A 13,325-nucleotide genomic window follows, 5' to 3' on the forward strand; every position below is an offset into this window, starting at 1 on the left:
CACACACACACACACACACACACACACACACACACACACACACACACACACACACACACACACACACACACACACACACACACACACACACACACACACACACACACACACACACACACACACACACACACACACACACACACACACACACACAGTGTTGCCTGTGAAAAACCACTTGTCCTCTGTTGAAAAGCACTCGGCCCTGTTCCAGCCTTTTCATGGGCCCGTCACTGATATCACCTACGTAATAATAATGACCTCTTTGGGCCAGTTGCCATGGCCACGGTAATTTGTATGGAAACGATGTTGGACAGAGAGAGACAGAGAGAGAGAGAGAGAGAGAGAGAGACAGACAGACAGACAGACAGACAGACAGACAGACACAGACAGACAGACAGACAGACAGACAGACACCATCTGTCAACATTAAGGCTCTGGTTGAACAGCAGGGGACGCTGTGGCAGCACGAGGGAGAGGAGCAACGGCTGTGAAATGGGGCAGAGAGGGGAATGACATGCAGAGAACGACCCGGGCTGGATTCTAACCCGGGACTGCTGTGAAGAGGCCTCTGGGGTCATTTTTTTTTTTTAATTTTTTTTTCTTTGCTACAACTATTAAAAATTATCATAATTTGTAAAGAATTCCTGTGTATTTTTTAAATAAATGTTTTATGAAAGTGTAAAATGGTACAGGACAATGCCCTCCATTTCTATAAGTAAGTCACTGGCAACATCACAGAGTTATATCTACTGCATCCATCCGTTTCTTTCCCACAGTCTGGGGGGAAAATGTAATCTTACTGCGTTGTGTTTACATGTCTGCGCGGGTCAAGGCAGAGCCGGCATTATAGATATATAAAGCTGTGTCTCTTCTCGCGTATCTTTTCAATTCTCCTGAGGTCATTCGGGGACCTCGCTCTCTGTATATCTTATTCAGAATAAATACAATCACATTGTCCCTCACTGGCACTGCTAGGGCTTTCTAGGAGTTGGGAGGAGGGAGTTGGACACCCTAAAATTCCCACAAGAAAACATTAATTTTTTTGGGTGGGGGCGCTCTCTGTTGTAGTGGTTAGAACCCCCCCCCCCCCCCCCACAGAGGCTCAGTCCTCTTCACAGCAGACCCGGGTTAGAAGAATCCAGCCCGGGTCGTTCTCTGCATGTCATTCCCCTCTCTGTGCCATTTCATCTCTGTCTCTCCAAACTGTCTAATAAAGCGTGAAAAATGCTAACAAATAATTAAACAAAAACACTTTTAGATATTCATTTTACAAAGACAAAAGCACTAACTCTTCCTTCATTAAAACAATTAATCCATTCTCAAAATTCTCACCAATTTAATATTCTGCCCAACAATGAACCACAAATAATTAACCTATTACTTCGGTTCAAGTAAATCAAACAGACTGCTTAAACGTGTATAAATAACACATTGCTCCTATTGGATGACACCAAGTTTAAACTATATATAACTTGTTATTGGATCCCAAAAAGTAAAAACAAATTGCTTACATTGATTAAGAACACAAACAAAGTAGAGATTAAGTCTAACAGCTGAGCGATTTTTTTCAATCAGGCCTCTTAGGAAAAGACTGAAAATCAATATCCTCTTTGAAGTCCCTTTCTAAACGAAATGGTGTAAGATGATTTATTAACCGATTTTTATTACTCCTTTTATATCTCTTTCCTCGCTTATCCTCCATTCATTCTCAATTGGATTTCTTTCAGGTCACTTTAAAGTAGCTACGAGGAACTTTTAAATATTTCTGAAACAGTCCCATTTTTCCTCTGATGATCATAAATGACATGTTACAGCAAACAAGACCATCAGTGCAAAGAATTCTATTTTTATAAAGTTTTTCTTAATGCCTTTGTCATGGGTACGCTCACCCAGGAACAACAGCTGGCGTAGTAAAAACACTTCCGCTTTTATCCAAAGGGGGACGGAAGAATTAACACAAACTGAAAGTTCCCTAGCACATTTGACTACTTGATAAATACCTCTTCAATTGCAGCTGTCAAAATGCTTTTACATTGTGTGTATTACCTGTATTAAGCACTTTGAGCGAGAGAAAAGCGCTATATATAAATCAAATGTATTAGTATTACCTGTCTGATAGCTTCTTAGCAAAGCCAAAGTCTGTGAGTCTGATGTGTCCCTCACTGTCCAGCAGAATGTTCTCTGGTTTGAGGTCTCGGTATACGATCTCTTTGGAGTGCAGATACTCGATGGCACAGACGATCTCTGAGGTGTAGAAGAGTCCGGTGGAGTTACTGAAGCGCCCGCGGCTACGCAGATAGCTAAACAGCTCTCCGCCAGGCACGTAGTCCATCAACATGTACAGGAAACGCTCGTCATGGTGCGTCCAGAACCTGGTGAAAAACACTGTGTTACTATTTACACTTTATCTTAAGGTTTTTGTTTTTTTTATTTCTTCAAAAAGACACATACACACAATACCCTAGCCTGGTCCTACCAGACCATCCTACTTCATTTCATTTGTACAGAAGGTCTGGAATCGCTAAATTGACAAACTACAGGAGAAAATCCACAAATATACAGCGGACCAGACTGACTACTGAAGAAAATTGAGCGGAAGTAGGTAGGCGGGCGGTGCCAGGCTAGCAATACCTTACCTAACACTAAGAAGATTAAAAACAAACGGACACTAATATGTTAAAATGGTATAAAGATTTTAACTCTGGCTTTATTCAAAAATGTTTAAAGATGCAATTTTCCGCTCATCCAGGAGTGTACTTCAAAGGGCAAGGTTTGCATTTGATTGACTATGGATTCAAGTTGTCTTTTCTAAACAGTAGTAATAATGCTAGTTCTTCTTTCAAATGTTCCAGTCTGACTTTTAGGGATAGATTAATAACGCATACGCACACTGCACACACCCTACGATAACTTAAAAAAACAGAATGCTGATCGTCGCTTAAATTTTTTTCAACCGGTGTTTTGATTATTACTGACAGCACCTCCTTCTCATTTTGGACAGAGCCAGACCCTCTTTCTCCCTATGCTTCCCATATTTATTCTAAGTTAGGCTGACCACATCCTGAAAATGTTCCTATGCGCTATCCGTTCAAAATACAGAACAAAATGATGCTCTCAACTGTAGTATAAACCTGTATTTCTGAAAGGAATCAATGTTTTGAAATGCACAGGCAACCACTATATCCAGCTCTGGAAAAAATTAAGAGACCACTCCAAATGTTCAGTGTCTCTCGTTTTACTATTTATAGGCATATGTTTGAGTAAAATTAACATTTTGGTTTTATTCTATAAACTACTGACAACATTTACACAAAATACCCCCCAAATATATTGTCATTAAGAGGATTTCCATAAAGTAGTGTAGAGATGAAGATTGAAGAAGAATCCAGACTGGTCTCTTAATTTTTTCCAGAGCTGTATATATTACTTTTTTTTTTTTTTTTTTTTTTAGTTTATTTTTATCATCAGGCCAGCAGTGTGTTAAATGCCCAGTAGACTCACAATCTTATGAGGAAGGGGTGGTTGACCTCTGACAGCTATTTCTTAACATCGGCTTGAAAAGAAACGATTGCTGATCGTCCTTTCAACAATTGTATTGATTATTTTTTTTATTTTCAAAATGAGTATTTCTGTATTTCTAAAAGGAACCAATCAAATGCCCAGTCCACCCTCTGTTTGTACTTAGTATGCGTCAGACTCACAGTCTTATGAGGAAGGGGTGGTTGACCTCTGACAGCACTTCCTTCTCGTTGTGGACGTGTGTCTCCTGCTTGAGGCGGATGACGTCAGTGATCTTCATCTGCTTCAGAGCGAAGAACGACCGGCTCTTCTGGTCCCTCACTAGGAACACACGGCCAAAAGTACCCGTGCCTTAAGACAGGGAGACGGGCAAGGTTATTTATATAGTCAGAATGCATACACAAGGCCATTCAAACTGCTTTACAAGGGCATACAAATACATCAAGATTAGACGTTAGAAATTGCATTCAATAGATAGATAGATGGATGGATGGATGGATGGATGGATGGATAGATAGATGGATAGATTTGCAATAAGATAAATAAAAACTGATAATGCAAATTGTTAAAAATGTAAAACATTGCATTATTATACGATAAATAATAAGCAAATAAAATAAAGAGGATATTACAGGTTAAAAGGGAAACAGAGGGGAGGGTTAACAACCGTAACAACACGGGACACAGGAGAAATAGACCGAGACAAACAACTGCTTATGTTGCTTATGTGTTGTTCATTACTTATTTATGGACAATAAATATTGAGCGATATCCATATATCAATATCAGAGAAGATTCCCATGCAAATGACTCAATCAGAGGTTGCTGATAGATGGATAGAGATTGAAATAGAGATAGATAGATAGATAGATAGATAGATAGATAGATAGATAGATAGATAGATAGATAGATAGATAGATAGATAGATAGATAGATAGATAGATAGATAGATAGATAGATAGATAGATAGATAGATAGATAGATAGCATACATAAAGTTATAGGTAGTATCTAAATACATAAATCCGAATTCTATAAGCATATATTTCATCTACCAAAAAAAATATTATTTGGACCGCTGTCTGGTCTGGTTTGAGTTTCTGCTTATTAGAAGGTAGAAGCAGAGGTGCGAATGTCTAGAAAAAATGCAGAAAATATACAGTAATGTTCGGCATTACAACAATGTCTCAACACTGTTATTGCAGAGTTCATAGCCTTTACACGGGCTGATAGACGGGTATTTTTGATGTTTTCACCCACCCTCCTTGTGTAGTATAGCCTCCTTTATAAATACCTCTGACTGAGTGACGTAAGTGCAATGTCAGGCAAAAGGTAATCTACGCTATTAAACAAACATGATTTTGACATCTTGGCTTGCCAGCTGTCATTAAGAGTGGCACACCTTGGCACACCTGTCCTGCATACAAGACTTTCACTTTAATAATTGTCATTTTACAAACAGTAGTGGGGAGCCGTCTATGGGTAATTTGTCGTTTTAATTTCAAGTTTATGCAAAAGTTTCGTTGTCACTTCCTAATTGAAGATAAGGTTCTATAGAACAATTTTGATTAGTGTCACTGTCAAGAAACCAGACCAAGTCTTTTTTTTTTTTTTTTTTTTTTTAAATTTAAGCCAAAAAATCAAGCCAAACTGTTCTATAGACCTTTACCTTTAAATTTAAATTGAGAATGAAAGTAACTGGAAGCGCTGAAAAGTAAAAGTCCTACTAACTAAATATAGGGGATCCCTATGTCAATATTATGTAAAAACTAAAATGAGTTGATATATTGGTGATTTTTGTTCGCTTGCGCTTGGATATTGGCCTCTGCTTCAGTATCAGGTTGTGATGAGTTGATGGCAGGTTGTTATTGTTGGTGCATGTTAGAGAGCAGTCTTCCAGTAGGCTGAGTGCCTGCAGGGCCCCACAGCCAATGTTTAGTTTCAGTTTTGTCTGGTTCTTTCTTATAAGACTCCTAGCTTTGCCTTTGACATGTAACTTGTGTGAACATGTCAGTGATACTCAATTAAGAATCTTTTTATCACATATGATCAGTAAACAACTTCTTTATTTTCGTTTCAGTTTTACTTTTAAAAAGGTATTTACTGTAAGGCTTCAATTCATTTACAGTAAATTGTGTTGTCAAGGTGTTGTACTGAGATTCTTAAATGATCAAGTTTGTCTCTCAACAGCAGAAAAACTGTTGTGGACAGGAGAGTGTTATGGTGAGGCATTGGAGTGGGCAGTTAACAGTTGGAAATCCTTATATGGTTAGTATACAGTCCTCTAGAGTAGGTCTAGGCGATTTGACCCTAAAATCAGTATCACGATTAATTGGACATTTTAACACCGATTAAGATTAATGAACGGTTATCTAGTTTAAATATTGCCATAACTAGAATCTATAGTAAAAACATGTTTTAAATGTCAATTTCATATTAAAAAATGTCAATAAATCACTGCTGATTAAGAGTAAAATAAAGGGGCTTGGACAGGGCCCACATCAAAATGATTGACATGCAAGTTTAAGTCGATAACAAGGTCTGAATGTTGGTTTTGATTAATTTTCGATTAATCTTCCAGCCCTACTCCATAGAATACAAGTGGCCTGATATCCCCCTGAGCTCTGTGTTGTTGTTGATACATTTGGCATTTCGTCTGACAGTGATGAGCAGTGAGGGAGATAATAAATGGCTGATGACAGTATGTGATAGAGTCAGTCACTCACTCACTGCTGCAACGTCCTAATGAAATGCTGGCTGTCTCGTTCTGATGACATAATATCAACAATGAACCCTTGTCTCAGAGCTTTTGGTGTCGCCGTAGCAACAGAGAAACAGTCCCTGTCAGGTAGACCTCTCGTTTCTACACTAAATGTCAAATTTTTCAAGCAATGAAAGAAAAACAGCGCATTGGCAATGGCAAATATATACATTGTGTGAACTGAAACTGAGAAATATTTCCGGAGTTCCAATCCCCATGCTTCCACACAGATTAGTATGCCAGAAAAAGGTTTAGGAATTGTTTTAAAACATGCAAGTGCAGTATCAAAAAATACCCTAATACATCCAATTGCATTTTGCAGTTGGCTAAAACACTTTTAAAGCAGATGGTGGTACAGCCTCCACACACACACACACACACACACACACACACACACACACACACACACACACACACACACACACACACACACACACACACACACACACACACACACACACACACACACACACACACACACACACACACACACACACACACACACACACACACAGTCAGTGGGCAGAACACTGGCAGGGTAAGGCTCTGTGGTGGGATGGTTTCATAACTGAACTACGAGCAGGACACTTGACTGTGTGGAAATGTGATGACTTCACATTAAACCAGCTCAGTCTGGCGCAGAACTAAAAATAGGAAATCAAAAGAGTACATGTTCTTTTGTTAGTATATTTTGTAACAGGCAGTTTGAAAAGCTAGCTCAACATTTACACCCCCAACACCTCAAAACATACTGATGATTAAAATAAGACAAGGTCCTCTTTAGGCATTTAATACAATAACATGAGACAGACACCATGCAATACAAGTTAGAATAACCAACAGGGATACATTTATAACTCATAGTGTCGCACATGGCTGTTCTACAAGAAGAAAACCCAAGTTAAAGGAACAGCCGTTGCTTTATGAAGATAATATATAGTTTGAGCTGTCAGGTATCTAGCCCCTAACACTGCTGCTCTGCATAGCAACGTGCCCATCGGTGTAACATTTCACCTGCTAAACAAACCCCTCGCTGCACAAGGCTGCATTGTTACAGGGCCTCAACACTAAGGGGGTTGGAGAAAAACATGATAGGCTATTCTCACTAAGAGATGGTGAATCATAGGGCTGCTTCTGTGTCACATTCTCAAGTAGGGTTAGTGATCTATCTATCTATCTATCTATCTATCTATCTATCTATCTATCTATCCTGCTTTTCTGGGCTTTGGAAAACAAATGGGCTAAATGCAGCTTTTGAAATTCCTATTGTACAGAATGGGTATAACTTTCATAAGACAGAAAAACACATTCACACAATAAAACGCTACATTTCATATTGGGAAATTGGGATGTGTTATGAATTAAAATTTGCTGTGACAGGACAGCAGTTGGTGTTGGTGCTTTCAAGTGATATTCTGCGGGTCACACAGGGCTAGTAGGACCACAGCATGTGAAATAAATAGAATGCCGGCCAGAGAGAGTTAACTCATGATTTTAAATTGCATTGACAATAAACGAACAGCAGGCAGATAACGAGCTTTAGCTGATTTGTTTTAAGGCAGCAAATCCTTCTCATCAGACAAAATGGCTTGGAAAATTAGATTTTTATGCACTAGGAGCTTCATCCCAATAGCACACCATGAATTCCTAAGAGTATTTGGGTCTGGGCCTTGTAGCCTAATGCATATTACTGAGCTGCATATTTTACATTTGTGTGCATGAAGAGCTAGTCATATGTGTTTGTCCAAACCTACATGTAATCTCTAAATAAACAGGCTTTTCCCCGACTAAACTAGTTAGAAACTTGTAAAAAAGGAAACAAACAAAATGTGTGACTCTGAGGACATCACTGAAATACAGCAAAAGTTTGTTACATACTCCGCAAGAAGAAAGACTAAAGTTCTCGGTGACAGAGCTGAAAGAAGAAAGAAAATTACGTCATTTTCTTCTCGCAGCTCTTGTTCAGCTGTTCTCTCAGCTTGTTCTCGACACATCGTCCGGGTCGAACTTTCTTCTCGCAGCTTGTCCGAGAACTATTGTGATTGGTCAGTCTGAAGACAATGAGGAAAATCAGCTGGCGCTACTATGGTAACAGCGCATGACGTGTGCCGCGGTGAGGAGTTCGGCACTTGAGTTCTTGTGAAGTATGAAATGACAAACCAGGAAGAAGTTCTCGCAGCTCTGTCAGCGAGACCGTTGTTCTTTCTTCTCGCGGAGTATGTAACAGGCTTAAATGAAAAGGCTGGTAATTCAGCTTCAAGTCTATATTTAGTTCTCTTCAGTAAGAACAAAGAGTCAAACTTACAATGACGTCCATAAAAGACCAATCATGTAATTATGACCAAATTATACTGAAAGTCAGTTTTTCTCTGAAACAATTATAAAATAAGAGTAGAGCTGTGCCGCCGAGAGGCTTATTTCGACTTCTCTATTCACTAATAAGCTGGTGCCATGACGACCAGTAATACACAGGCTTTTACTGGCTGCCACCTGTCCCTTCAAGGTGCACTATGTAACTTTGTCAGAGAAGTGAACATTTTATAAGGTATATTCTCATAACTGAATAAGCAAATTTTTCTCGCAGGAAAATTGGATCCCTGGAACACTGTTTGAAGTTAGAAAGCTTCCTGAAAAGTTACTGTTTCACTGTTGTTGTTGTTTATAGCAGCAGGGCCCACAGTTTGGTTTACGAGCATATCCATGTCAGATACTCCCATGAAACTGCATAGATCATCTTTAAATAAAGCCACGTGTCTGTGGTCTTGTCTTCCTTTTTTTTTGGTGTTTATATAATTGTTAATTTCACTATTGAAGAGTCACAATCAATCAATCAATCAATATCCTTTATTTAACCAAGTAAAAAATTCATTGAGATTAAAATCTCTTTTTCAAGAATGACCTGGTCAAGAAGGCAGCACCATGAAAATATAAGCACAGTCAACCACAATTCTCATATACAGCTCCGGAAAAAATTTAATTAAATCTTAATCCCTACATAATTTAATGAAAAAAAAATTATTGGAGTTTGGTGGAAATGGTGTCAGTATAGAATTAAACCAAAATGTTCATTCTACTCAAACATATGCCTATAAATATTAAAACAAGAGACAATGAACATTTGGAGTGGTCTCATAATTTTTTCCAGAGCTGTATATAAAAATGTAAATGAGTACAGTTAAAAATTAAATAAATAAATCGGAACAGAACAAATGAATAATCGAAAAAGAGCTTTACAAACAATTGCATTGACCTTGCATTGCATAAGAGGCGTTACCTGGCCTGTAACCTTGCGTGCTCCCATGTGGGTGTGTCTGTGTCTGTGGGCCTGTCCTACAGTGATGAATCACTTCCTAAAGGGCAGGTTTGAGCCTGAACATAAAGCTTTCTCTGAACACTGTGTGACTAACTGTCCAGTATACACTCACTGTCTCTGACTCATGGAATGTGTTTATGTTGCGTCATTGTCTTCAAGGGAATCTGGCAAACAGCTGATCCATCAAGAATCAGGGTTTGGATTTATATATACTGCTGCAGGCTCTGGGTGTTGCTATTTGGAGTCTAAATTACTTTGCTGACTTGCACAAAGAACTATCCCTGCGTTCCAATACCCATACTTCCCTACTATTTAGTATGCCAGAAAAAGATTAAGGATGTCCCAATACATGCACGTCAATTGTAGTATGCTGAAAATACATAAATGCCCCACTAACTCCAATAGCAATTTGGAGTATTCGTCTTTATTCTTGGGATTTCTAGACATAATGAATAACAAAACTTCCTTATCTCTTTTTTTTCTCTCTCCTGTGGCCCTAAAACTCTTCTGTACTTTAGTATGTAGTGTAGTAAAAAGAAAAAGTATGAGATTTGGAACGCAGGGTGTGTTTTTAAAGGTGCACTATGCAGTTTCAGGGGAGGGGGGTTTATTTACATTTCCACAGCCTGCAGTTGTTTAAAGAACATGGCATTCTTAGTGATGAATAATTATATAATTATAAATCAAAACTAAATTATTTTGAGACAACTTGAACCAAACGTAAGACTAGGATATGATTGTGAACCAAACTGTGGGCCCTGCTGCTGTAAACAACAATGGTGAAACAGTACACTTTCCGGCAAACACACAATACATACTCTGAGTCACTGTACAGTAATAGTATGTCTCCCTTTTTGCCCTGCAGTATTTTGATACTAGAACAGGACGGGCCGTTTTCAACACATAACAACATATTTGGTACGATTATAATAAACAGATTGTGTGTGTGACCAACCTCAGCCAGAAGCAGTGTTAACTTTTTACAAACAAAATGAACATAAAGCACAATCAGAGATTAGTTATAAAGTGGGTTAGCTCTGATATTGATAAAGTGCTAAGATGCTGATACGAGACAATCAGTTGAGATTCAAGCTAATGTGCATCAATGATGACTGGTATAGGCACACACACACACACACACACACACACACACACACACACACACACACACACACACACACACACACACACACACACACACACACACACACACACACACACACACACACACACACACACACACACACACACACAATGAGCTGTCACATTATGTCTGTACATGACAATGTGTCCGGGTGATTGGTTATCATACCCCTTAACATTTTGAGTTAGGGGCGCCAGTGCAACTAGTAAAACAAGTTTGTCTGGTGCCCTGGTATTGATCTTTGAAAGGGTGGACTTGCATTATTATGCCAGTATCATTATATTAGTTGAAAATGGTCTTAAAACGGCAATATTATCGCTTATTGCAATAATTTTTGAGGCAATTAATCGCCCAGCAAAATTTGTTATCGTGACAGGCCTAATCATACTGTCAACAAACTCTTTGTTATGGATATGGAATTTCAAGAAAGTCAGGAAAACCAAAGTAAAACAGTTTTTAAATAATGACAGTAAATCAATGGATGAATTGGTTGGACTTTAGGGCAGTTCTCAGTCACTATCATGATGTTTTATAGATCGGATGATGGATGGAGCGATATGTCATCCATCCCTAAAAGGAAATTGTATCATATTCTACTTATTCTAATTCAGAAATGATTGAAAGATTACTTGAAAGTGAGCGAACACAATCACACCATGTTAGGCTACATTTGATCATTTTTAAACACTCAAAGACAATGTAAATGCAACAAGGAAGGAGCCAATCTACTGATGAATCTATAATGCACATTATCACTACAATGCATAATATTGTACTGTTATTTTACACAATGCACTATCACTACTCAATTCATGTGTGTGACAGTGACGTGTTCTTAAGTTCAACTCACCAACTGTAGCAATGGTGTCCAGGTCATCTAGGGAATATATCCGGTTGTTTGGTGATGGTTCCCCACCGGAACAGCTGCCGTTGCTTTTACTTTCTTTCAAGGAGTTGGACTCACTGTGGACCTTTGCTTTGGAGGACGCCATGTTTTGTATATATATATATATATTTGGGACGAGTATTGACTATTTGGGTTTATGAATACTATTAATATCCAGTGGGTCACGTGCAGCAGAGTTCATACCATACATTTCTGGACGGAGGATTACTATCGTCAGTCCATCTTCTTTGTCTAGCTTTGACAGTGCGGGTCGTTCTCGAGTAGCTTTGTGGGAAGAAAACGAATGATAAAAGTACAAAAAAAAGGCTATATTTACAAGTTCCCTTCACTAACAGAAATTAGGGAATTATACCGACTTGAGTAAGACAGGTGCACTCACAGGACTAGCAGTATTAGCGTCTCCGGTTAGCGTCTCCGGTTAGCAGCAACAGCCCACAGTGAGCTAATAATAATAATAGGAGATGCACCGGAACAGTTGAGGTAGCCGTTGGGACAAGAAAAACCCCCGAGAAAAATGTCTGTTTGTCCACGACGTAGAACGGGAATTTAAAAACCGTATTAACCCGATGAAACCGACGGCTATTCTGACTCAAATGTTGCTAGTTGGCCCCATTATGTACTCAGTCACACAACAACAGAACCTCACCCAGCAGTGTCCACATCAACCAGGAAGAGCTACCCTATCCACTGTCCAAACGATCTCCGGTCACCACTTTCAAAATAAAACATATTACAGCCAGCATTGCGCCATTTAACTGAGTAAAAAGCTAATGTTTCTAATGTGATGCCGTTATTTTCTGAAAAATTAATATGTTAAACACGTAAAACAATGAATACTGAAGTAAGAGAATGGGCCATTAGTTTCAAAAAATTAAATGTTTTGGGGTAAATTTGTTCCACTTCTGGTATTTTCTACGTGACTGTTTTTAACTTGACACGGCCGGCAGACAGGAGCTGCGTGTTGACAAAATGCAACCAATGAAAACGAAGCCATCCCGGTACATGAACCAATCATAATTGAGGAAGGGTGTGGCGATAGAGACCGGTATGATGAACGACCATGATCCAATACAAACCAATAAAAGGCTATAGTCAGTGAAATTAACAAGGTTAATAATATAAAATATATCAATAATACATTTTATATTCAATACTATTTTTATCCAGAAGATAGGCTAGGCTACTTTATTGAACTGAAAGTTACTCTTAAAGAAAATTCCATATGATTAATTTAGTATTTTTAGATAAAATTAGTGATTTTGATACAGACAATTTCTTGCCCTTTCCATCCACTAAAGTTGTTAAAGCCAAATATGCCAAACGTGTTGGCCTATAGACATTTTTCTTCTTTTATGCATTTGTTGACTCTTTGAAGTTGAACCTCGACACAGTTCAAATCCATCATCTTAGCCCACATGGTCCATGTCAAATTATCTAAAACATTCCCATGAAGATTGGAAACACGTTCACGCTCTACCATGTGATCCAGTAACCTCATATAACTTATCTCTAGGTCAGAATATTCATTATAACATGTATAACACATTATAACACTTTTTTTTTTTTGCTTTTCAATACTCATGTGAGTGTAAGTCTATTTTAAATAGCCTATAGGTTTAGGTTATGTAGGCTAATTATATACTTGGATACAGGGTTAAAATAGTCAGTAGGCAAAAGAGGAA

General features: G+C 38.4%; 1 protein-coding gene across 1 annotated transcript in view; it reads right to left on the minus strand.

Moving 5' to 3' along the window:
• Positions 1 to 12,275, minus strand: part of prkx (protein kinase X-linked) — a 28,479-nt gene extending 16,204 nt beyond the window's left edge. Inside the window, exons 1-3 of the mRNA XM_080052864.1 lie at positions 11,587 to 12,275; positions 3,702 to 3,870; positions 2,109 to 2,372 (exon numbers count right to left, since the gene is read on the minus strand). Coding sequence (XP_079908990.1) covers positions 2,109 to 2,372; positions 3,702 to 3,870; positions 11,587 to 11,728 — 575 coding nt within the window. The 5' untranslated portion in view covers positions 11,729 to 12,275. The remainder of the gene's footprint in view (positions 1 to 2,108; positions 2,373 to 3,701; positions 3,871 to 11,586) is intronic.
• Between the last annotated feature and the right edge of the window lie 1,050 nt (positions 12,276 to 13,325).

This window comes from Ammodytes marinus (genome assembly GCF_949987685.1).
Source record: "Ammodytes marinus genome assembly, chromosome: 24".
Taxonomy (NCBI): domain Eukaryota; kingdom Metazoa; phylum Chordata; class Actinopteri; order Uranoscopiformes; family Ammodytidae; genus Ammodytes; species Ammodytes marinus.